The sequence below is a fragment of the Drosophila subpulchrella genome, chromosome 3L (genome assembly GCF_014743375.2).
Source record: "Drosophila subpulchrella strain 33 F10 #4 breed RU33 chromosome 3L, RU_Dsub_v1.1 Primary Assembly, whole genome shotgun sequence".
NCBI lineage: Eukaryota > Metazoa > Arthropoda > Insecta > Diptera > Drosophilidae > Drosophila > Drosophila subpulchrella.
This window is the reverse complement of record NC_050612.1, coordinates 22,244,840-22,270,562: the sequence shown is the minus strand read 5'-3', so window position 1 is coordinate 22,270,562 and position 25,723 is coordinate 22,244,840. Positions and strand designations below refer to the sequence as shown.

Below are 25,723 nucleotides of genomic sequence, written 5' to 3'. Positions count from 1 at the left end.
GGCAGCCAGAGTTGCATTGAGTAAGTTGTCACTGAACAAGTTGCCAGCCCTGCAGGTTTATGATACTGATGAAATTATTTCCTTGTTTTTTATGAATTGTCTTTTATTTAGGCTATTACTAAACATATTAGTAAGTTTACTAGTTACATTTTAGGGCTTACAACTCCAGGCCTAGTTTCACCTTAAATAACGCTGTCAAGCTCTTGGCAAAAAATAAACGTCCGGCAAATGGCGAAGCCCAAAAGGGCACCTCTACACGATACGATCTTGAGTGGTATCCCTTTGGGATTCGCCATTAGCCCGCGAAACTTAAATATACATCCCAAAGAGAGCCGATTGGATTCAGAGGGTAGGATGTACAAAACCCATCGGCTGTCCTTTGGCGAACTTTACATTGTGTTAGGCTAATGTTTAAATTAGTTAACTTACAGGTGCAATTTAATGGACACGTTAACTAAATTGCAGTTGGTTATTTGTTCCGCGACTACTGGCAACCAAATCGGTTATTAAAATTACGTGGGTCAAGCATGTAACGCATTTAAAACATATATGGAGCATACGATTAGTTATATGCAGAGCGTAAATGTATCGAGTTCTTAGCGTTTAATGGAAATGTTGATGCGCGCGTTTTCCTTTAATACTACGACGCAAGCTAAATAATGATGATCTTGTGATCCGCCGCCCCCTTAGAATAAGCCAATTTGTTTCAGATTGTTCTTGATGATCACATCGGTGACGGCATCGAAGACGAACTTGACGTTATTCGTATCCGTGGCGCAGGTGAGATGCGTGTAGATCTCCTTTTGGTCTTTCCGCTTGTTCAGATTTTCAAACTTCATGCGAATGTAGTTGGCCGCCTCTTCAAAGGTGTTGGTTCCTAAAAACATATCGATTGAGTTAATAATACTCAATGTTGATCAAAATTTGTATATTTTACCTGTGTACTCCGGGAAGCATATCGTCAGGGGAGATCGCTTAATCTTCTCCTCGAACAGATCCTTCTTGTTGAGGAAAAGTATTATGGAGGTTTCCACGAACCACTTGGAGTTGCAGATGGAGTCAAACAGCTTCAGGGATTCGATCATGCGATTCATCTCTTCGTCCTCGGCCAGGACTAAATCGTAACCTTTAAAAAATGGAACAATAAATATTTGTTTTAATAATATAATAGTTTCCGTAAATGTCGGACCTTAAGCTATATTATAACTTAGAAATCTGAACTAAACCTGTTTGAGGAATGTTTTTGTAAGTGTAAGATTTCTTTTTTAAAATTTAGTAGTCGGGACTGGACTTAATGTACAACAAAAAAGTACATACATTTATGTGTCATAATGACAGTTTTTTATTTATAAGTCATACAATACAATGACCTATCAAACTCTTGGAGAGGGTATTTTTTCTGAATTTAATATGGGTGATTGTGAGGGACACAGTTCTGAATAATGATTAAGCAAAAATTCAGAAAACATTATTAAATACAATAAAAAATTACTCTTTTAATATTAATTCATGCTTTTCCCTTTAATCTTCTTCTTAAGTTATAAACTAAGGACCAGAAATAAGTCTCACCTGATAGTGCTACGCAGAAGATAATGGCCGTAACGCCCTCAAAGCAATGGATCCACTTCTTGCGCTCCGATCGCTGGCCGCCCACGTCAAAAAGCCTGCAATATTAAATATTAATAAGCAATCAGTAAGTATTTATCAAGCCAGAATGGGCAAAGTAGTCCCTACTCACTTAAAGTGCAGCTGTTTGCAGGAGAAGTGTGTCTCGATGATGCCAGTGGTCTTGACTCGGGTACGGAGCACATCCTGCTGGGTGGGTATATAGTTCGGTTGCGCGATACGATCCAGCGAGTTGAGGTAGTATCCCGCCGAGTCATTCAGCTGATATTCGCGGGATCGGGCAAAACTCTGCTGTACTCCACCGTCCGCCCAGAGTTTCTTCATCAAAAGGACAATCTCCGGCAGCAGGATTCCCTCATCCGCGGCGGAGGCATGTGTGAAGAACTGACGGGCAATGTCCGTCCTACCAGGATCGGCAAACTCTATCTTGAGACGTCCCATAGCCCGAATGATCACCATCAGGCTCTGCACCGTGTTGCTAAAGACCACGCGGCGGTACTCCTCGCACTCCTCCTGCGAGTAGCCTGTGTCGTGGATGATCTTCATCTGTTTCACTATCGTCGACTTGCCCGACTCTCCGGCTCCTGGAAAATTATATAGTAAATATTTATAAGTAAAGTAAACATCGAAACAAGTTTTTAAAATAGCGGCTTTATAATTTCCACAACTTAAGACCAAAAAAGATCTTTCCGTCTTCTAATTAGTACACATCCTACCCAAAAAATAAAATTATTCACCTTTTCAACAGAAACTGAGTAAGCTTGTGCAATTTTTAGCCCAGTGCGCGTGGGCTGAACTTTTATATACCAAGTTCAGGGCGTGCATCTGAATGAATCAATGAGTTTACGACATTCGGAATAAAAAGGGGGATAGAACCTCAAGTGGAGAACGGAAGAGGAAATTGTGAATGAATTATCAAGAAAAGTTGCTCAATTGCGGGTTCAAAAGGCCAAAAAGCTGTCGGTTTACGCTTAATTGCGCTGGTCATGTTATGAGATGAATGAATACGAAATGTGCTATATATTTTTTCAATAGGAAAACAAAAATGTATAGAATGGGGGTCAATAATATTTTATAGCATTTTAAGGAAAAGCCAATGGAGATCTTTAATTATGTATGTTAGGATAATACCAATTTACCCAAGTATTTTGTTTATTGGTACAATTTGCTTTGCTTTAAACTGCAAACGTAAGCTCATTTTCCAAGCCCTTTGAATCGAATAGCCAAGCCCTCAAGTTCATTGAACCACCCAGCGGTTCTCAAAAGTTATCAAAAGCGGGGTAACTGGCAGGGAGTAAATTAACTCGACATAATTTTATTTGCCGAGAGCTTCCAATTGTAAAATGAGACCTGACCCGCGAGCGTTAATAAACAAACACTATCGTCTGGACTGACCACACGAGTTTATTATCTGTTTCGAATGATAAAAAATAAAAAATATAATCACATTACGTGCTTGCCAGTTTCCCTTTTCGATGAAGGCAGAAATGAAATAATAGAGAAATGGGCATATAAAAAATTGGCAACTCTTGCCGTCGAGCTACCGGTCTAAGTTTTATTTTCATTTCGGTTATCATGCGCCATACGAAAGATGTCGGGGTATTGCAACAATGGCGCATTAAGCCGACTTTTTGCTGCAGTTGGGTGTTTGGGTCCATTCCCAGCCACCGGATGATTAGGTAATTGCCGAACCGAAGCTACCCGTCTGAAGGTATAACTGCGACTATACTTTCACTTTTTTCTCCTTTCAGGGCTTGGTACTTGCACTGTAACTACGATTGCTTTTTGCTTTTCATATATTAATCACCTATGGTTAAAACTCCCCTGCGCTGACAGTTCCCTGAAGTGGGAACGGCGAGCATTTTATAGTTTTTAGGAAAAAGTAAAAAAGTAAAGTAAGTAAGTAAGAAAGTAATTTAGAAAAACCTTCACTTTTCCTTTAAACTTATATAATACCATTCTTAAATTAATAGTACAATTTTTTGATATAAAAATAAATAATAAGTTGTCAATGGGTCAAGATTCCAAGGGTCTCTACTAAAATTAGGTATACCAACATACATAAATAAATACATACTATAGCTTTAATTGACCATACGATCAATCTTTAGTATACTAGCGATTAGCTACCATTGTTTTATATTTTCTTTTTTTATTATATTTTCAATTCCAGCCAATCCCAACAATGCGTACTAATTTTGCAATAATTTTGGATCACGGGAAGGAGCGAACGAGACGCATGGAGATAATGGCCAAACAACGGTCGCCACATAATGATGAAATTGACAGATCTGAATACGAATAATGGACATTAGGCGATGTTCAAACTTGCCACCGTATGAACACAAAAAAAACTAAACAAAATTCACAAATGAACGGCAGAAAAAGGTCAATTTAATAATAATAATAATAACAAAATGGGCAAGGGTATGTGTGTGTCTGGGGTCTGGGCATTCATTTATCAATGCACCGTTAGCTGTGCCATAACAAGGGAGAAAGACAGCGAGTGCGAGCGAGAGGCGAACAATAGGGATAAGGCGAGAGGGGCCTAGAACAACGGCGGTACGCACAAAGCGATCCAAAGCCGCGTTTACAAGCTCATTATCATCGCGATCGTCATGACCATCATCGCGCTGGAAACGGTATTATAATTAACATCATTAAACAGTGGATATCGGTGAGAAGAGAATCGTTGTAGAATCTTGGCAGACAGAAAGTGAGCTCTTCTCGTAGCATAAGCTACTTGTATGAATAAGTCAATTCTAAATACAAAAGAAAACCATAAATTTGAATGATAGAGCCAGGATCTAATGATCTTAGGTATTTTAAGAAGAACGAATCTTGAAATCAAGAAGAAAGTGTTCTTGATATTATTTTTAGTAACTGTTTTCTGAGTGTTGTTCAAAAGGCGTTACATTTTAAGACTTAATTACATAGTTCCTAAATTATATTTATTACAAAATGTTATTAGGTCTGACAATAAATCCAAAAATAGATTCACCTTAGACATTTTCTACTGTATTACCCTCTGGGTGGGGGAACTTTCCAAGGCGTGTGCAACCTAGTGCACAAACTAATTGGCTGGCTGATTATTGAGCGACAGTAGAATCACCATTAGAAATGGTGACTAAAGCCTCTCCAGGCAAATACAACCATGCGATGAGTTAAAAAATAACAATAGCTAAAGACAGCGAGAGGAGAATCGTAAGAAAGTGTTTGCGCCATGAGTAATCAAGTTGAATGGCGCCTGAACTCGCTTATCGAAGTGGGAAATGTGTTAATCAGCGGGGAGTGTGAAATTATGCGGACCTACTAAAAAAGTAAACAATTAAATCAGATGAAATGAAGCCCTAAAACGGAAACTCCCACCCATCCATCGAACCCCAATGACTTTCACGCAAATCTGGACTATCATTTCCATCCATTTCTTATATAAATTACGATTCCATCCATTATTTAACCGTATATATGGAGCAGAGAGCTGTTCGAAATTGACGTATAAGGTCACTTAGCGATAATTTTGATAAGCCAGCCAAATGATACTTGCAGCGTACTCATGTGTGCTTGTGTGTGAATTCTTAAAAAATTCTAGATTAAGTAGCTGTGTTGACACTCTGGGTTTCGATTTTGATATTGGTGCGGCAGAAGCATGACATTATTTTGTTTATATATTATATATTACTTTTTATACGGATATACGAGCTGCTTACTCATGCCCCAAATGCGACTCTTTCTCTCCCTGGTTCTCCCAATGCAAATATCGTAGAAACAATACTACAACTCGCATTCTTTACCCTTAAACACGAAATGTTTGGGCTTGTAGATGGGTGAAAAAAAAAGAAATTCATCTGAAAGTTGTACTTTTCAATTGAATGGCGTGCAGAAAAGGGAAAGAGGGGCGGCCAGAGTGTAATATAAATTGAGTGCCAGCGGAGGAGCTTTATTAAATCTACACAATAAGCCCAGCGTTGGGGGCTGACAATTCCGATTCCAATTTGAGCAAGCAGTCGCGGTGCACATGGAAAAATTATAAGGTTTTTCTAACTAAAAAAAAGATACAACTATTTTTACCTATATCAGACATTTTTTAATAATTGAAAAAATATACTAGAAAATATACTTAAAACTTTTAGAAAAATTTTAAGCATTTCTGAGATATCAGATCGTCTATTACCCTTTTTTTTAGACTTCTAAATCCGTGAATTTTCTGCAAATTAACTTTTATTTACTTTTAAATGTTGGGACTTATAGATTTGTCTGAAAGTTAAAGTAAATATTTTAAGAATATTTTTTTTTCAATTTTTCTTTTTGATGCATACTTTATTCTTTTCCGTGTAGCAATAGCAGCTGCATTTGGTGGCGGGGCCATTTATTTGCGCTAATATCGTTCACCCCACTTGAAATGTCAGCGAACAAATAACAAAGCAGCAACAAAAACACGGCCAATTACTCAGCTTGAAGATTGAAGAGACTTGTTGGAATAAAAAAAGAGAGCAGAGCGCAGGCGCAACTAACAGAGATCAGAGATCGCTTTTCATTATGGTCCAGAAATGATAGAAATTACGGCACACAACGTGCAAACACAGCCCACAACAACAATGGCCACAATTAGATCAAGTGCGGTAGCAGCGGAAAAAGTTAGCCTGAAAGTCTGAAATGCAACTGGTGCAAGGTGTTTTCTTGTCTATGTATACCTTAACCATTTACACTGGTCAACAGGGGGATTTGTCTAAAAACAGCTGGGAATCTACAAGATAACTAAGGTTCGGAAAGTGTACAATGGGGGGATGAAAACTCCAGATATTTCCTTTCTTCTGATATTTTCCAAACCGGTTTCAGATGATTTTTTAAGCCAGGAAAACATATACAAACATACAACAGATATACAGTAGCTATTTGGAAGACTAAAAGGATACTGGCCTTTAAATGCAGACTAAGAGATTTCAAACTTTTATTATTGATTGTAGTCTATTTTATGTGTAATTTTATATTTTAGACATTATATGTATTTTAAAATTGAAATAAAACATGAATTACTATTGATTTGTATGAGCGTTAAGGATTTGATAAAAATCTTTTAAATGGAGAAAACTTTTATTTTATCTTAGAAAAATGATATTTAAGAAAATATGGTTTTAGGATCAGTTGGCCAATCTTCACTGTACTTTTTTCAGCCTGCCACTTGTTGCCTTAGTCATCTTGGCTCGCTTCATTAGCAAATCAGCAGTGCTGCCAGCGAAAAGCTGGAGAAAAACCTCAACCTGCATTGTTTTCGAAAATGAATGGCAATGAAAATGAAAAGTACACACGCAGACAGTGAAATACGATCGTTCCCATATCGCACAAGATACATCGGTGTGTGGAAATTTAATTGCAGAAGGTTGCAACTGGCAACGCGGCTCGGCATTTAATTTCACTGCATTTGCCGCAGAGGTCGGGTCACCATAAATGCGATACGATGGCGCCTCGTCGCTTGAATGGCTTTTCCTACCAAGTGAAAACCGCTGCACTATCAGAACCACCCAGCCAACTATATATCAAACATGTTTCCATTGCGGCGATCCACTTGCTGGGCCGCGATCTATCCAAAAGATCTCTAAAGTGCGTGCCAGAAGACGAGAACCGAGAAACTGAGAATCGAGAATAGAGAACCGACATTCGGTTTCAATTTACGTTCAATTCCCTTATCGCCAACGAATTATTGGACACAGACATTGCATAATGCAAACAGACGAACTTGTTTAGCTTGCACCAACCATATCAACAATTTTATTTTGGGATATATGTGTGCATTGTACAAATAAACGTACTTCACGCTAAAAAAGTATTTCTTATTTTTCATGGAACTAATCACGAATACAATATAAATTTCTATAAAATTTAATGTGTTCATAAAAAAAAATAATCTTCAAGTATGTTAAAACACGTTTTTATTCTGGTAGTCTAAGAGTTATATGAGTCCAACTACAACATTTTAATTTCATAATAAATATACTGATTGTTTTTACTACAAAACTTTTTTTATAAATTTTTTTCTAATTTATAAAGCATGGATCCGCAAACTTCAGAAATGTTCTTATGAAAAACAAGTCGACTTGAAACCGTATCTAAAATATTTGTGTCATAAGAAGGCAAAATTATTTGATAATTCTGTATTCACATTTTGAGCTCCAGTTGTTTGGAGAAAGATAAGAACTAATTATTTCAACAAAAAAAAAGATCTAGTCAAGTTTCAGTGTATCATAAAGAATTATCTGTTGCTAGATCGTTCGCCATGGGGATTTCCCTGGGGAAAAGAAAAGCCGGCAAATGTCCTGCGTAAAACTCACCACAGTCGAAAAACGGAACCCCATCATAGTATACAAATTGTTTTATTACAAAACTTTTTTCATACATTTTTTTTAAATCTATAAAAAATGCATGCCAAAACTTCAGAAATGTTTATTTTTTTCAAACAAGTCGACCTGAAAAAGCTTTAGCTAAAATATTTGTGATTTATTGTATTATTTGATAATTCTGTAGTCACATTTTGAGCTCCAGTTGTTTGAAAAAAGATAAGAATTAATTGTTTTAACAAAAAACCGATCCAGTCAAGTTTCAGTGTATCACAAAGAATTATCTGTTGCTAGATCGTTCGCCATGGGGATTTCCCTGGGGAAGAGAAAAGCCGGCAAATATCCTGCGTAAAACTCACCACAGTCGAAAAACGGAACCCAACCGAAAACCCACCCCGCCCAAGCAAAATAAATGAGGTCAGAGCGATGAAATTCTTGGACACATATCTCTCTCTCTCGAAAAGAGGAAATTCGCAATGGGGGAATACCGGAATACTGGACGGTGGATGTGAGACATGGAGGTAAGAAGGTAAAAAGCAGGAGGACGCACCCAATAGCAGCAGTTTCACCTCCGAGGCGGCTCTTTCGCCCTCCGCCCTCAAGGCGCGATCGATGTTCTTGGACCGCTCGATGGCCTCTTTATCGCGTGCTGTACTCACGGCACAACCCATATTCGCTTGTGTCTTTATCGCCTTTCAATACCGGGGTCTTGGCAACAGGGCTTTTCCGCTTTTCCGCCGATTTCCGCACTTTTCACTCGCGATTTTCGACGATTTTCGAGATGCGTCTGCGCGTCGTCGGCTGTACACTTTTTTCCTACTCTTTTTTTTGTGTGTTTCCACCTCTTCTTCTTTCACACAAACACACCACACATGCGCAGGGGCACGCACGCACACACACACACTCTTGGGCGATCTGCAGACGAGTCGGGGTTTTCAAATTATAAACCCAAATGCACCGCTAGTTTTGGGTATATTTATAGCGGCAAAGCCGATTTAATTTCCTTTGTCGTTTAATTTCGCTTTATCCGCCGATTTTGCTATGCGCAATATGAATCACTGATCACTTTTGATCTAGGGATGGGAAAAACATATACAAATATTAGTATAACGATAGTTTTTGAATAAAAATAAATATTTATATCGTGAACAAGACAGATCACGGTATTTTTATTTTCTACATTTCGCGGCGGTTGGCGGATGGTCACACTAGCTGATTTCGAATTTGATCACTCTCCTTTCAACAAAAATTGCTGCTCTGCATAATAAATATTTATATCGTGATATTTTGGGTCTTTTCAGAATCACTAACAAAAGAATTTTGAATCACTTTTAATCGTACTCAGTAGAGCTAAGGAATCACTAATCGTTTTATTTTTATATTTACGCGGTTTTTTTTAAAGAAAATAAGTGGTAGAAAAAAATTTTAAATTGTGACTTGTTTTATGTTTAAAAGCAAAAAACATGCATATTTTTTGAAATTATACAAAACCAGATTGATACATACATCGTTTTCGAAATTAATTGAACGTTTGTCAACACTGACTAGGTGGGAAACTCCACTAGGTGCAAAGGTGGAAAGCCTGACTAGGTGTGTAACTTCACTGAATAAGGGTGGTGTTGAACTTGGCTAATTGCCTTGTAGTCAATTGTGACGTCACCAACGGTTATTTAAGGCTGCCAACTCTTTTTATTTACCTCTTCTTGGGCGGTAAATTTAAAATGAATTTCAATAAGCGACAAACATTTTAATTGTCTTAACTTTGTATGTTTCAACAACGAAGCCACTTAAACAATCTTGTTCGTCCGGTCAGCCATCAGCCATAATTTCATTATGCCCAACTTGCCCTTTGCCTTTTGGCTTTTGTTTGTTGTGATAGCGCTTTAAGTGTAAATAAACATAGCCGAAAATATGATGTTGTTTGGAAATGCAGGCGGTCGCTATCCCCCAGTCTTTCGCTCTCCTTTCTCCACCGCAATATGCACGCAAGCCGGAGGAAAAAAGTTCTCAGGGCCCTGGCATAAATAATATTTGCCTTCGGGACAATACAATTTCGATTTGGATTCCAAATGTTTGCAGTTGCATTTGGTAGGGCTACAGTCGAACTTCTCTAAGGCGAACTATATGTATCATGAAACGACATATAATACAAAAAGTAATAACTAAATTTTAATTAAATTATATTATGTATACTAGGATTAGTTAAGTAAAGTTATATAATTTAAATTCATCTTAAATATCGTATTAAAAATTCTAATTTTAGAGGTTCTCCTGTCTTCCCGAATCGATGATATGAAAATAAATTTGTGAATCGGTTAGGGCTTTCCTTTCCGCAGCTAATTTATCTAAACAAAAAGATGCAAGGGCAAGACAGGAAAATGAGGATGAAGATGGGGTCGCAGTGCAAAAGTTTTGCCGCCAGTGGAGGACGTCACATGTGGCCCTCGACCCCCTTCGAAAACCTCCACCTCCCGCGTGCGCCCCTGTAAATAAAGGCCATCAACGGGTCATGATTTACACATGTTTACACGAAACGTGTGGCATTTGTGGAGGGGTGTAGAAAGGGGGGCGGGATGGGAATAAAGGGGATCCCTGGATTGATATCGTGGTTCCGCTGCCTTATGAATGAATGATCGTTTGTGCTTCCCCCCCTGTAATTTATCGTAAAAAGCGCAGGCTAGAGAAATATGGATTTCTGCGGTTCTCCATGGGTGTGCGAGAAGAGGGGTGATGCTGCACTTTGGGTGGTCCTTCTCCCCATCTCTGTCGCACTCATTGCTTTCAAATGAGGCGTAGCGCATGCTGCCCGTATTGTAATACCTCGTAGAGTGAAAGGGTATATTGGGTTCATTGAAAAGTATGTAAGATGTAAAAAGAAGCGTTTTAAATCAAAACTTTTGTGTCAGAACTATTTTTTTTTTAAATGATATTCTTGTAAATATCATCCATCTTTTTTAATGCCCACAAATCTGAAATTCTTAATGTTAGAATTTATTTATAATATATTTTATATATTTGGTAACACCCATATGGTTAACACCAATGTGGTTTACAGAGTAAGGGGTATCAGATAGTCATAATACCCGACTAAAACGTTTCGTCTTGTTATTGTTGGTGTTGGTGCATTCGGAATCGGAATCCCAAACTGTTTGCTGATGCCAACAGATTTGACGAATGTCGGCACATTTCATCCAAAACTTCAATCGCCATCGGGCAGAAGAAGAAGACTAGGCATCAGAAACCAAAAACAACAAGCTGCCATGAAAACAGCAGCTAAAAGAAGATGAAGGAGCAATTACAAGGATGGGCAAGGCCTTGAAATAGATATACCGTTAGCACATACCATACACAGAGAGAAAATATAAAAATCTCATTTTTTTCAGAATTTTTGTCCAATCAATACGAAATTTGGGCTGTAGGTTGTAATTTGAATAAACTTTTAAGTTTAATAATAAAATTTGATGTTAAGTCACACGGTACCTAAAAAAAAAGATTTTTATTGAATTAATTTCATTACTAGGACAAAAAATAGAAGATCGTGTTTGATCCATACATATGAAATTTCCAGGATCTTAAAAAATGTTGCATATTCCTAATGTTTTTTTCAGTGTCCATTCCAGGGTTTGGCACATGTGTTGTGGCACTGGGCAAACTCATGATTGGGAAGATTAATTTCCCCGATAATTCGGGAAGCTGGAAAATTTAGTTTCGGATGAAATCTTTTGCTGGCCGATGAAAGGTGCAACAGACAGGCGGGAAAACCCTTCATTTCTCCCCTATTATCACCCATCTTCCGCTGGCCTTTCAATCTTCAAGTGAAGTTGCAGTCTGCAGACGCGAAGCGTTTAAAGAGTATTGATGGATTTCCAGGCGTCGATCGTCGGAATATCCAATTGATTTTCGGCACTTTTACAAAAGACGTCAAGAGGCCGACAAGTAGAGAAAATTAATCGATTGAGAAAGTGGCAATGGGTAACAGATAATTTAAGTTGGTAGTATTATAAAACTCAATCAAATTCCAGTCCACATTAATTAAAAAAAAATATTAAAAAGTTCTCCTTCCTAATTTTGTTTAGTCCAACGGTCTTATTGTTTTTAAAGCGGTTGGAAATTCCCAAAAGTTTACAATGACTAAAATCTTTTGTCCGGTTTCTTTCCTCCAAAAGTTCCGATCCATAAACTGTCCTGTGAAAAAAAGAGTAATAAAATTGATTTATGTTTAATAGATGTTTCCTTTGCCAAGCCAACATAAAAGATACCCCAGACCCCGAGTAACCCCATTGATCCAATAAATTCCACAGATTTGCCAACGAAATCAGGCCACAGAATCGTAAAAGCAAAGCGAATAATCTCTTCAACTAAAATTAGCCGCTTCAATATGTTTACACTGCGATAAAGTAATAATTACCCCAAAAACAGCACAAAACCGAACATATATTACATCGATCCATTCGATCACTCGCACCCCAAGGCAACAAAAAATATAAAAATAAAAGAATCGAGCTGGGAAAAAAGTATTTCAACTATTGGGTTGTCTTGGGCCGACAAGTGTGACGATGGTTGGGGGTTTTCCGTATGTACTTTGTTTACATCTTGCAAAGGAAAACCCGAAAATATAGATCTTACATGGCCATACGGTTGCAACCTGCATGGAGGAAAAGAGGAAAATCGGTTCGCGGCAGGAAACAAAAGTCGCTGGCAGTGCAATTGAATTGCCATAAAAATGGAAGGAGTCGAAGAAGGGGGCTGAGATAGAACCATTTAGTATCATCCACCCACCCACTCTCGGATGTGGGATTTATTAGTTCCCTGGGGATCTGGATTTCGAGTAATCTTTGTCATGCATCTGGGATCCGAAAACTGCAGTTCAAAGACGGCAACTAGCGAGTCTTGCGTGGGAGCTTTTAAGCACCTGCTAGCTGATACTTTGCAGTTTCACCCCCAAATAATAATGCCCGTAATTCATTTAAAACGATCTGTTTTATCTATCAATTGTATTTGCTGAAAATTTTGATACGTTTTCCTGGTCAATCTCGCCTTTCTTCACTTCTATTCTGCGCCTTATTCAACGTCTGGGGTTTTAGACATCGTAAACGGCCCATGGAAATGATGTTATATCACTTGGGTAAGTCTGTGCAATGCCTGTTGCTCTAAAGCTATTTTTGCCAGATTTTAGTTGATGCTTTATGGCTTTATAATGTCTGTGCACGTTCCGTTTTATGATCTGCCCGTAAAATGGACCCGATTCATGTTGGGCCCCCGGCAACAATATGGTAATTTGTTGTCCATTATATGATCTCGAACGGGAAGGGGTGACTTCTGGGCTAGCCTGCAAGGGTTTAGAAAGATTTTTATATATGTTTGAAAAATACGTAGTTACAATACTGAATTTTAGTCTTAATTACGTACCTATGACCTCTTTGATTCCTCTTCCCCGGCCACATCCTTTTCTTCCTTGCGGAAGGACTGGCACTTCTCCAAGAGCTTGCCAAAGAGTCCTTTTTCATTTTTCACGGCTGTCTGATGACGAAGGATCAGCAAAGTGCTTCGGCACTGCAACAAAAGTCGGGGCATTTTTGCACTGCTCTCAAGAATGACGTATGAAAAACAAAAAATTTAGTTTTGAAGCCTAAAGGAAGTTCGAACTATTTTTCAGGGCACTCTTTGATTTCACAAAAATTGTATTTCCAATTAAAGAAAAAAAAATAATTAAAGTCGGGGGATAACTACTGGTAATTTAAAGAACCTCTCGTAAGAAACTCTATTATTTCTTGCACTCATCTTCGGATTTTTTATCTGAACCCCCGGGCTTATTTTTGCAGCGAGGAGAGGTCGGATGTATAGCTTTATAAGAAAATAAATATTAGCTTGGTAATATGTAAAGATAGTTAACCTACGTCTTCCGCAGATATCAGTTTTCTTCTTCTTTTCTTCATTTTTAGAGTCGTCCTTACAAGATTCCTTGCTTGAGTTGCCTTTATTGACCGAACCAGCCAGTAGGCGCGGGCTCATTAGCCCTTGGCTTAATTTTAAAAACGCTTTTGTTCGCGTTCTATACATGTTTTAATTGGTTCACCAAAAGATTACCTTAAAAAAAGAATCACTTAAATAATTTTGTATATATTAACAGAGAAATACATAGAATGAAGTGTGTTTTCTGTATGTTTAATTCAAAAGTTGCTGTGATTGTTAAGACAAAACACACAAAATTTAAAATGATAATTGTTACTGATCTGAATAAAAGCCATAAAACATTTTATTCATTTATTATTCTTATAAATATGTACCATAAATTATATGTATCCCGAACTCGTCCTGCCAAAACTCCCTAGCCAAATTAATTTCTAAGCCAGAATTTTGAGCTCTATGCTGAAGGAATACCACGAGCAAAGTGACATATGGTTGATCCTCGATTCCCAATTGCTTGGCTTTCGTTTTCTGGTATCGGTTTTCGGTTTCAGTTGCAATTACAAGCCGGGTTTTCAGTTCCCCGTGGCTACCGCTTCCAAAATCGATCTCAAGTGGCGACCACACATTAACCACGGACTATGATTTAGGGAAAGGGAGCTGGAAAAGCGGGGAAATCGTCGTGGCGGCGCCACGTCAAAATATTTGTCGTCAGTGCCTCAATTGGTTCGATTTATGGTGCGGATAATTAGTTGACGGCCGCGTCAGGATGTCGCCGTCGATTAAACCAAAAAAGAAATTTACATTTTATATTTGGGCTCGGCCAAAAACCACTTGAACTCGACACTGGCCGACGGTTCTGATCTTTGACTTTTTACTAATGATCTGATGAAGATAACTTGTCAAAAAATTGGATTGGATATGGAATTCTATGGGGTTAAAGGTATTAAAGGGGAGGAATAGGATATTTTTAAGAAAGATATCAGATTTTTAAAGACATATATCTTTTTTTTGGGTATTTTAAACCATTATTTAGCACCAAGTTCAAATGTAATCAACTTTTATGAAATTCACTTATGCAATTTTTGATAATCTACTGAAAAACTAAAATATGAAAAAATAAATTACTGGTTCTAATCCATTTTATTTGTTGTATTTAATATCAAAATTAAAAGAGCGGAAATTCTTGAACTCTGTGAACTGATCTCTGGATTTTAAGATCTGTGCAAAATTGTTAGGCTGACTTTACCTTCACATCTTTAAAAACATTTAAGCTAATATTTCCAGCATTGGACTGTCAAGCTATGGAACACAACCCATGACATTTCAATGTTGAGCAAGCAGTATTTTCCCCGGAACCGGTTATTTTTAGGCCTCACAGGTGCGCTGCACTCGAAGGCCACAGACTGGGACGCGTAAAAAACGCGTCTACAAAAGCCCTGGAAGAACAAAGCGAACGACACGGAAGAATTGAGGGGGCGGAGAAGACAAGAGAAGAGCGGAGGACCAATGACGACAATGGGCGTCAAATGAAACGAAACAGATGCCATCCCACCCAAAGAAATGGAGGCGATCCGATTGGAGATATTCTACCAGTTCGAGATCATCGATTGCGGATTGCAGGAGAAAGAGGACTGAGGATCGACCGAAAGACTGGGCATTGTAGATCGTAGGTCGTTATGTGTGATCGGCCATTTTGGCAAGGGTGCTTAAGCGGGAAGATTAATTACTGCCTACGTTGCGGAATCGATTGGGCGATGAAAAGCGAGTAAATCCCCAGCGATCAGATGCTCAATTTCAGTTTCCTGTTCCTCAGTTGGCTGTGAGTCAACGCATTTTAAGTACCGGCCATTAAACTAAAAGCTAAACAACAAAAGCCAAAGTGGAGAATCGGATGCGATCGGCTTTTTCGGGTATCCGAAGTGATTCTGCTTTTTTGGGTCTTTTTTCCAAAGTAATTTGTAGAGCGTTCTCCTCGATTCTTCCCCGTCTTCTGACCCGTTTCTTTTTTTTCTTAATTTTTGTACATTTGGCGCAATTATTGCGCACCAAATGGATCGCAAGTCTATAAATTGTTCGATTTTATTGCGCCAGCTTCGACAGTTGAATGGCGCAAAGCGCCAAATGGGGCAGGGGTTTTCGCCTCCCGAAGGCGTCTCTGAACTTTTACTGCGTCTGGCCCGTAGTTTGCATAGTTTGGCAATGGCATCGACAAGCCAACGGCTGATTCTCTTGGCCATCTTGCGCAAGGCGCCCATCTTGGATTCACATTCACACACTCGAACATTTCACAGCGGCCAAGGTGTTTATGGCCAAGCGAAGTGCCAAAGTGTGGCAATCGTTGGTCACAACAGGAGGCGAGATTCGAAAATGCAATTAACCGAGTATGCAAAGCATACATTTCAGTTAAAAGAACAAAGGAATTTTTATTTTTATGCGCAGATTTTTTTTGTATTCTTCTAAAGTAAATACAATATTATTCGCGTTCTTCAACCAAGTATCTATACCAGCGATCGGCAGCATGTCATAGAGCGGGCGTAGGGGATAACCCTGCTCAGCCTCTGCCGGCACACTTACAGCGCACAAAAGCAGTCGTCCACCACAAATTGCAAATTTCTCATACCATTAATACTAATATAAGTCTATTTAAATTTATTTTCCTGAATTTTTAACTAAATTTTGAAATCATTTTACACTTTTCCTAAATTTTTTAAAATTGGTTTCGGATTATTTTAAATTTAATTTATCCATTTCTACTTTTTTTAAATGTCTTGCATGTTTAGAAGTAGGTATGCATATCTGTACAATATTTACGAAATATTGTTCATTTATTTAACAATTGTAAAATAATTTTTCAGATCAAAATGAGAAAAACACTTACTTGAGAAAACATTTCTATTATTGGTATTTTTTCTATTTCCGTTTCCGTTCTCCGACAATTATTATAGCCACATATTCTGTTTAATTTCAGGTGTCGTTATTTATAAGACGTTGCAAATATTTCCCCCTCTCCTCTTCGATTTAGCTTTTTGAACTTTAGGCAATCATTTCAGTGTTTATCCCACTCAAGTTTGTCAACCGCATTAGCCCAAACAAGATCGAATCCACTTAACCAGAAATGCTCGCATTTAATGGGAAATAAAACGTGGAAATTCATAAATATTTACAAACACATAATTACAGTCGTGGGAAAGAACAATAACAACTTAAATGGGGTGGCTGGTAAAAAAAGAGCAAATAGAGCGGTGTTTGTGTATTTCATTTTGGTTTTTTGGCCACAACAACGCAACACGTGATCCTAATCAAGACTGTGATAAACAAAAATGGGATCAGATCGGAATAGGAATCGAAATCGGATTCGAATCGTTTAGAGTGGGATCTAAGCAACAAATTGCAGACGGCAGAATGTAAATATTTAAACAAAGTCTTGGCCAAGCGAAGATGGGCGAGGGGCATTGAAGTTTAACTAGACGGCATAATTTTCGGGTCGAAACTCTATGTAAATATTTTGAAATTTTGGTTCAGAATTTTGCTCAATCTCCCCGGGATCTATTTGATTATTTATTGGAAGACTGTTTAATAAGGGGGCTGGGGGCGTGGCGATCGAGGATCGGTTTAGGTGCAATTGTTTGCTTTCACCCGTTGTTGTAGGTCAGTGTGCAAAAACAAATCCGAATGCGGCTTCTTCTTGTATACAAAAGTTGGTGGTGGTTGATGCGATGATCGCGTTGTGTTTAGAGTACAGCGTTTAATTGTTAAATGTTTATTAAAACTACAGTTTAAACAATGCCTGAGATGCGATGCCCATCCAGGAGGAGCAGATCGGGCATCAATGGGATCGCCTGGGATAGAATCGAAGATCAGCCGGCTCAACGCGTCGTATACATAATTTTGTTTACAAACAGCCATGATAGTAAACAATTTTCGGCCATTTAATAACATTAACATTAAAATTAAAAGCAAAACAAGAAGCACGCCTTCCGTCTATGCCAACTTATCTTTATTATGATTATCTGAACTTGAAAATGGAACAACAATGTGAAATGATGACGGCTTTTGTTTGGGAATTCCCTTGCCACTGTGTTTATGGATCTGTGTTATGGCCACAAGAAGAGCTCACTCATGGGTTATGGCGAATATATGGATAGACAGATAGACCAAGTCTATCTACATAAATACAAGATGATCAGGCGGAACTGTTGACCCAGTTAAGATGACTCATAAGCTGGCTGGGTGGCCAGTGCATTTTGTAGTCGGACACTGGCTATAAATAATCGGCTATAAAGACAAGATGTCGTACCGGGAAATGCAAAAATAAAATCGTCGGAGGGAAACCATATTGGAAATTTCTTGGCAAACATTTTTCTGAAACGGAAACTGTCAAAATATGGTCTAGGAATCTTTGATCAACTTTGCAGTAAATATTCAGTGGGCAGTAAATGTAATCCCTCCTCCATAAATCAAACTTGTGTAGTGTACACAGCTTTTACTATTTTAATCTGTGGATCGTAAAATATTGAAGAAAATATTCCTGAGGAAATATTTATAAATTCAAACATATACATTTTAAAACATTTTTAAGTAACAGGACCAGTTTTGATGATGATACCCACATTACCTAACTTAATATACCTGATGCAAAAGGAATAAATCATTATTGATTTCTTAAACTTTTTGTACATTTATGCCTGGCCTAAACGTACATAATTTTCCCGATTCTGGGAATCCATCGGCGAGCCGGGCAATTAATTAATTTCCCGCCATTTCGGGGTCTGTGAGCTATTGGTGGGGCCTGCTTAATTTATTCCTCACTCGCAGAAAAATTCCTCAATGTGCACAAAACAAAAACAGCGGGCAAAACAAAAAAAAAAAGAAGAAAAAAACGAATAAGGAGAAGTAATAATAATCAAAAGTAAAATTAATTTATGGCCTCCAAACCACAGAAGCCACAAGAAAAATGGCCAAAAGTGAAAAATATCTGAATGCCCAATGGAAATTACTAAAGACGGAGGAATTCTTAAATTCGGAAAACCCGAATGGGGTTCTGGGAAATTCGCAGAAAATGGCGAGTGGCTTGATATACGGGCGGAAAAAAAAGTGGCGGATGGAATTAAAATATCTTTCAGGCCGCCGCGTCCGCAAGACAGCCAGAAAATAAAAGTAGCGTTGCGAACGGAATTTTCTCTTCTTCGATTTTCTCAATCAATGCCCGACGCCGTCGACAAATAGAATTTCGTGTAATGTAAACAAAACTCCGCCCCCGTGTGTTTTCCCCCCCAAAGAATGTATCTGTATCTTTGTGCGCGCCCCGGTGTATCTCTGATTGCCCCGTTTGGGGAAGGCATAGGAAGCGAGCCGAATTGAATCGTTGCCCCGGCGACAGCGAAGGCAAGAGCGGGCCGGCAATATTGCCAGAGTGAGAGGGAGCAATGGAGAGCGGCGTCGCCATCGTCTCCGTTCAGGGGCGCAGTAAATGGGGGCCCCTTTGGGTTGGGTCTTAAATATTAAATTGTATTTAGAGACCTTTTTAAACTTGTATATAATGGAATTACAAATAATATAACTGATTTTAAATCTTAAGAAATATTTGTGACAGATATAATAGAGACCTTTTCAAACTTTTATATGATGGAATTACAAATAATGTAACTGATTTTACAGATATAATAGATCTAAAAACCTTATGTAGACCTATTTTACCTTACATTCTTCCGTACTAACAATTATATTCATTTTTAATTTGTTAATAACTATTAATAACTATATTATAAATACTGTTATCACCTTCCCAATATGATACAAATAAGAAATGATTGTACCTTTTTAAAGGTACTAAAGCTAATCTTTTTGAATCGAGTAGTATTCACACAAACTTAAGGGTAATTTCATTTTAAATATTATAGTCGAACTTTTCAACATTAAATGGCTATTATTCCTAATGTTATCTGAAAAATTAATAATAGGTATTAAATATTATGATCTATTCCATACCTATTTTCTGATCAAAACTTACCCAAATAACTTAATACAGATAGAAAATGATTAATTGAGTTTATATTCCTTTAATTTTGTTAAATATGTTGAAAATATTTAATTGTTTTTGTATTTCATTACATTTTGTTTTGTATATAAAACCCCTCTTTCCACGCCCATGTCTCCGTCTCCTTCACGGTCGTCTTGCTGCCAACGAGTCGGCGTAGTGCTGACAGCAATGGCGGCACTCAGGGGGCTGCTATACGGGTTGGTCTCCTCTCCGGCGGTGTATCGCCACCACTCCCCCGGGCTTCCAGTACCATTTCCATCCCCATCCCCATTCACGATTTCGGTACGGATCCGTGCCAGGCAACGACTAAATCAATTAACAGCTCGTTTCGAAATTCGAATGCCGCCTCCAGCGAACGGCAGTTTCCTTTTTCCACCGAATCCGCTGGCACCGCTAAACGTTAATTCATTCGGGCTAATTGCGGGGTTCGATCTTCGAGTTTCGAGGATCTCTTTCTGCTCAGCGACTATTTATTAACTGTTGACTAGCAAGGGGGGGTAGGGGGGGGGGGGGAAGAGGCCTCCTGGCGGGGCAATCGATGCACAAAGGTTGCCAATGGTTTGACTCAACCCCAATCCAAATTCGCGTCGGAAATAATAACCATAATGAGTCAGTAATGAGTGGGTTCCGATCGCCATCTTTGGGGTCATGGGGCTCTACATGCAGGATAGATTTAAAAACTCTTTGAACCAATTATTGCAATTATACACATACGCCGTGTTTACAAAATAAGCAGTTCAGGGTGCAAAATGTTGTTGTGTAAATACTGGCTAAAGTTATTTATGCCAAATATATGGTTAATAATCGAAAATTCTGATTAAAAGGCTTATGTTATTAAATGAATGAAGCCTTAAAAATTGAAATTCATGTTTATTTTGATTTAGATTAAAGAATTAGCTAGCACTAAAATATAAGCATTTTAACTTTATTTTAAAATTTCGTTTTCATAGCATTAATGTATAATTAATTTGTTGGAGTCTTGGAGAATGCTTTATGGTATTTCCTTTGATACTGTTTGCTAAGCCCAAGTAATAGTAATCCCCCAAAGACTCGACTTTCTCTTGATTCTCACTTAAGTTTCCGAGATACCTGGCATACCAAAGTTCGCTATCTAGACGTACTCCAATAACAGCAGTCCCCAAGTCTTGGGGAGAATACTACTATATATCATTTGCATTTTCTCGGAGCACAAAACCCTATGACGACGAGCCAATTGGCGGCGTCAAAAAGAGAGCACATGCTGGAAAAGAGAGAATTTCGAGAGATTTGCGTAAGGCGTGGGCGTACTAAAAAAAGAATTCCGACCGATGGCAACTCAAGTGGATCGCATTGGATGGGATCGTGGTATCGGCTACGCTCCGGCGCCGATTTGCCATCAGTCAAGTAAGAGTAGCCAAGCGGAGCGGTCCTCCAGCGGTTAGAAAAAATAGAATTCCGCCGGAAAATCGCGTGTGTTAACAGAAGAGAGTTTTGAAGAACAAATATTTGAAAAATATTTTCGAACCTAGTGTTGTAAAGCAACCAAAGTGAAAATGATCAAGAGTGAGGATGTGTCGGATCGTTCGGTTACGATGATGGATCAGTTGGGTTACTACCATGATCCCCGCGCCCATACGCATTTTAGCCATCATACCCCACTTACTCACACCCACACTCACAGCCACCCCCATGCCCACACTCACCCCCATAACGGGCATTTATACCGCTCGGGGAATCTATTGCCTGTTGGCAATTACCAGACAATGGGTGGCGGAGAATCACCCACCGAGATGGTGGATGAGAAGCCGAATATCGGGTATATGGAGGTCACGCACACGGCCACACCCGTTTCGGCAGCCCAGTATTATAGTCTGAGTGCCCTGCACAGCATGGGCACCCCGCCGGCCTCGTCGAGTCCCATACCACCCTATGGCGTCCTGATGACGACCCATTCCGCGGGCTCCGCCTCCCCGCAGTCCAATTCGAAGACGCCCACGGATCTGCCGCAGGATCTGCAGTACGTGAGCTCCTCCACGAAGGCGCAGCCCCTGCAGGTGCAACTGCAGCCGATGAACCACCAGTATGCGTCTACCATAAAGTACTGCTCGAACAACACCATCCTCAGTCCATCTGACTACCAATTGCTGACCAACCACGGCGTGGAGCAGCAACAGCAACAGCAGCAGGTGCAACAGCCTCCACAGCAGCTCCAGCATTCGCCAAGTGGTGCATACCTGCCGCAGATCTCCACCTCGCCTTCGCAGGTGATCAGCAATGCCCATGGGATACATGCCTTAAACTACTCCGGCTCGAGCTCTTCGCCTGCTAAGTCCCTGAACGGCTCCGACTCCTCGCCACCCAGCCAGAGTGCCCAGGGAAGTAAGGGATCGGGCGGTGGAGGTGGCTCCAGTAACCAGGATACGCCCAGCACTCCAGACACCACCAAGAAGTCAGGCACCCGGCGGCCCGAGAAACCCGCCCTCAGCTATATCAATATGATTGGACATGCGATCAAGGAATCGCCCACTGGGAAGCTAACGCTCGCCGAGATCTATGCTTATTTGCAGAAGAGGTAACTACAAAATATAGGATAGGGAGATCAGGATGAAGGTTCTTTATATTGGATCCCAATAAGATTCTGAAACAAGGCAGAAGAACATTCCTCGTAAAATTCTAATAAGGGATTTTGGTATTGCTTTTACAAAATTTAGAAAGATATATACAAAATTACGGTTAGAAAAATACATAAAGATGATTAAAATAAAAAATATTTATATTTTTTTTTAAGTTTTAATACTTAAGGATTTTTGACCATTGAGAAGATATTTTATATATTTGGATATCATTTTGTAGTCCACTTCTTATTGGCTTGCCTTCAAGTTTGGGTTAAGTTAAGTGTGTTTTAGGAAATTCATTTAAATAATAAGTTTGAATCATATCTAAAATGCAGTCATAAGAAATCATTTAATATATCCTTGAGTCTCTGACCGTTCCCCCACCTTCGATTAAACCAATCTAAACCATGGTGGCGGCCTCTCAGACGGAGCCAATTGGCGATATCGACACTCCGGCAGATACGGTTATTAATACCAGTATACCGATCCATGTTGGGCCACAACAAAAATGTGTCGCTTGGGTTTATTTACTTGCGTCCGATTTTATTTGGCCAACTCGACTTGCCGCATGCGCATCCTTCAGATAGCTCATATTTCGCGTCGCTTGTTTGGATTTCGATTTCGGCGACGAGACGGAGATCCACTTGAGCTTTAAAAGGGCAGAGCCGGGGAAAGGGGGGTTTTCTTCACATGCGTGAGAGGCTTTCAAGCTGACATCGTTTGTTTTTTTTTTGACGCCGAGCTCCCATGGTCCCAAAAAAAGTTTTAATTGGGTTTCGCAAGCGAAGTAAAATAAATAACCCCTCGATTATCAATTTTCTCCTTATTTCGTTTGTCTTAAGCACAAAGAGAAAGAAAAACATAATTTTGGGCTCTAATGGCCACTGAAATTCTTCATAAAGATACTTTCCAAAATTCAAATTCAGATTTTTTTATAAATCACATTATTATTACGTATAAGTAAAGCCCTTTTTATATATTTCACATTGTTTGGCAATAAAATTCTATCCCCATTGAAATTGTAATTTAAATTAAAAAGACTTGAAGACTAATTTGGCTACATTTCTCCTCCCTGCAGCTATGAATTCTTTCGAGGACCTTATGTGGGCTGGAAGAACTCGGTGCGGCACAATCTCAGCCTGAACGAGTGCTTCAAGAAACTGCCCAAAGGCATGGGCGTAGGCAAGCCGGGAAAGGGGAACTACTGGACCATCGACGAGAACTCGGCGCATCTGTTCGAAGATGAGGGCAGCCTGAGGCGTCGACCAAGGGGCTACCGCTCCAAGATCAAGGTCAAATATCCCAATCATGCCAATGGATACTTTACTGGCAGTTACGGTGATTCTGGAATGGTAAGTCCAAAAACATTCTGTAAATAAACTCCAAAGTTTTTGGAACGAAATCCAGAATAGGGTTATTAAATCATATTCAGAAAACGATAATATAAGACTGATGCAACTCAATAATACTTATTTAAAAATAAAGTTCAATATTAATCATTATTAAACAAATACATTTGGTTAAATGATATCATTGGAAATAATATCAATGAAGTGTTTTGTGATAAAGACAAGCATAAAGATTGCTAAAAATTAAAATTGCTTCCTAATGTTTCTTAAGTTGTTTGGCTTACTTATCAATACTCAAACTCACCCTTTAAATTTGAATTCCCTTTAGTAATAAATTTTTTTTTCACCAGGATAACGCGAACTATTACGCCTCGCCCGCGTTCGCCAGCTACGACTACGGTTCACCAGGAGCCAACGGAGTCTCACCGGCTGGTGGTCAAGGATTCGGGGATCCCTGGAACGCCCATGCCGCCCACAGCGGCCCCTCTTCGGTGGGCATGGGCGTGGGAGTGGGTCCCCTGCCCCAATACTCCTGCCTGGCAGCTGGGGGAAATCTCAATGGATCCGCCTCCACACCCCCACTGGCCCACTCCTCTTTGGGGACCCTGGCCCCCTCGGCACCCCCTTCAAGTTCGCCTCTGGGATCGGCGGCGCTTCAAAGTGATTATGCGCCAACCGCGAGTCTCGTGGCCGCTGGCTATTCCTATGCAACAAGTGGCGGCAGCCTGGAAAACGGTAAGTGAGCAGCCCCAGAAAGCGATGAGGGTCCAGCTACACAGCGAGAAATAGTCGGTCGAGGTCTATATTGCAATTAAATGTGCATTATGCATTGTATGCATAAAAGAATTTAGTTTTCAAGGAATATCAGTCAGATAAATATAGAAAAGGGAGTCGCAATGAGTACTAAAAAAATAAATATATTTTGACTTTTAGAAAAGTCTAAAGTGTTTCAATTTGGTAAAATTACTTTAAAGTATAATATTCTTTAGGTGTAGATAATTTTATTTTACTTGTAGACATTTTAAAATTTTTGAAATTTAGGAAGAATTTATAAAATCATAAGTTTTCTTTAAGAGAAAAAGTACAGCAGGTGTAGTATAAATATACAAATAAATCAAAGGGAAGGTAGCATTATATTCTTTTAGAAGATATGATACTTAATAGTATTTTTCTCCAGTGCAGCCACTTGAAGGGTGCAGGGCAGCTCTGTGAAGGGGGTTCAAAATGTTCCTGGGTGTTCGCGTCAATCAGGGTAATTTAATTGCTGACGGTTCACATCTCGAATTACGCAGGACGGGGGAGGGGTGAGCAGAGGGGTAGCAACATATGGTAATCTATGCCGCACTCGATTGACTCCCTTTCTTTTTTTATAGTTTGCCGCCGACGTAGCGGCGCAGTGTGAATTTTAGCGCTTGTCCATAAAAAGAGAACTCCAACTTTAATCGATTTTCCCTCTATATATTTTTCATCAGGTATCCGCTCGATGTCCCTGGAGCAGTTGCCCGGATTATCCAGCATTCAACAGGCTCAAGCCCAGGCCCAAGCTCAGGCGCATCATCATCACCACCACCATCAGCATCACCATCCAAACCACGGATCATCCATTCACCAAAATCACGCATCCATGACACCGCCGCCATCGCAGTCCGGTGGCAACCATGTGATCGACCATTCGCCCATTGATCGCAAACCGGTTTACCTGCCGCCCATCACTCCGCCCCCCACTTCGCTTGCTCTGAATGGAGGCGGTGGTTATTACGAGAGCCTCAAGTACTCCAATTAGGCACCCCAACTGGCCCAGCATTCATCATAATTACCTCAAAGGATACAATAATCACGTTTAATTAGGCTCTAAAGTAGTTGCATAGT

At 39.4% G+C, this 25,723-nt stretch overlaps 4 protein-coding genes across 4 annotated transcripts; 1 reads left to right on the top strand and 3 right to left on the bottom strand.

The window, feature by feature from the left end:
* Window positions 1–85: 85 nt before the first annotated feature.
* On the bottom strand, window positions 86–9,027 carry LOC119553099 (G protein alpha i subunit). Its single transcript, XM_037863256.1, has 5 exons — window positions 8,512–9,027; window positions 1,739–2,210; window positions 1,570–1,664; window positions 938–1,126; window positions 86–877 (listed from the first exon to the last, which is right to left on the bottom strand). The coding sequence occupies exons 1-5, from the start codon at window positions 8,630–8,632 to the stop codon at window positions 687–689; spliced, it is 1,068 nt and encodes a 355-aa protein (XP_037719184.1). The 5' UTR covers window positions 8,633–9,027; the 3' UTR covers window positions 86–686.
* A 3,908-nt stretch (window positions 9,028–12,935) lies between these two features.
* LOC119554132 lies at window positions 12,936–13,686 on the bottom strand. The gene is made up of 2 exons (XM_037864907.1): window positions 13,371–13,686; window positions 12,936–13,290 (listed from the first exon to the last, which is right to left on the bottom strand). The coding sequence occupies exon 1, from the start codon at window positions 13,533–13,535 to the stop codon at window positions 13,371–13,373; it is 165 nt and encodes a 54-aa protein (XP_037720835.1). The 5' UTR covers window positions 13,536–13,686; the 3' UTR covers window positions 12,936–13,290.
* LOC119554131 lies at window positions 13,664–14,125 on the bottom strand. The gene is made up of 2 exons (XM_037864906.1): window positions 13,859–14,125; window positions 13,664–13,805 (listed from the first exon to the last, which is right to left on the bottom strand). Exons 1-2 carry the CDS (start codon window positions 14,019–14,021, stop codon window positions 13,726–13,728), a joined length of 243 nt encoding a protein of 80 aa, XP_037720834.1. The 5' UTR covers window positions 14,022–14,125; the 3' UTR covers window positions 13,664–13,725.
* A 7,195-nt stretch (window positions 14,126–21,320) lies between these two features.
* On the top strand, window positions 21,321–25,719 carry LOC119553852 (forkhead box protein biniou). Its single transcript, XM_037864499.1, has 4 exons — window positions 21,321–22,462; window positions 23,584–23,857; window positions 24,205–24,589; window positions 25,327–25,719. Exons 1-4 carry the CDS (start codon window positions 21,444–21,446, stop codon window positions 25,635–25,637), a joined length of 1,989 nt encoding a protein of 662 aa, XP_037720427.1. The 5' UTR covers window positions 21,321–21,443; the 3' UTR covers window positions 25,638–25,719.
* Window positions 25,720–25,723: the final 4 nt, after the last annotated feature.

Bases quoted from the DNA above. Each gene is read 5' to 3' on its own strand.
- LOC119553099 (XM_037863256.1), bottom strand. From the start codon at position 8,632: ATGGGTTGTGCCGTGAGTACAGCACGCGATAAAGAGGCCATCGAGCGG. The intron at 2,211-8,511 runs GTGCGTCCTCCT...ATAATTTTCCAG, and splicing joins GGTGAAACTGCTGCTATTGG to GAGCCGGAGAGTCGGGCAAG. The intron at 1,127-1,569 runs GTGAGACTTATT...CATTTTTTAAAG, and splicing joins CTTCTGCGTAGCACTATCAG to GTTACGATTTAGTCCTGGCC.
- LOC119554131 (XM_037864906.1), bottom strand. From the start codon at position 14,021: ATGTATAGAACGCGAACAAAAGCGTTTTTAAAATTAAGCCAAGGGCTA. The intron at 13,806-13,858 runs GTAGGTTAACTA...TTTCTTATAAAG, and splicing joins AACTGATATCTGCGGAAGAC to CTATACATCCGACCTCTCCT.
- LOC119553852 (XM_037864499.1), top strand. From the start codon at position 21,444: ATGATCAAGAGTGAGGATGTGTCGGATCGTTCGGTTACGATGATGGAT. The intron at 23,858-24,204 runs GTAAGTCCAAAA...TTTTTTCACCAG, and splicing joins GTTACGGTGATTCTGGAATG to GATAACGCGAACTATTACGC. The intron at 24,590-25,326 runs GTAAGTGAGCAG...ATTTTTCATCAG, and splicing joins TGGCGGCAGCCTGGAAAACG to GTATCCGCTCGATGTCCCTG.
- LOC119554132 (XM_037864907.1), bottom strand. From the start codon at position 13,535: ATGCCCCGACTTTTGTTGCAGTGCCGAAGCACTTTGCTGATCCTTCGT.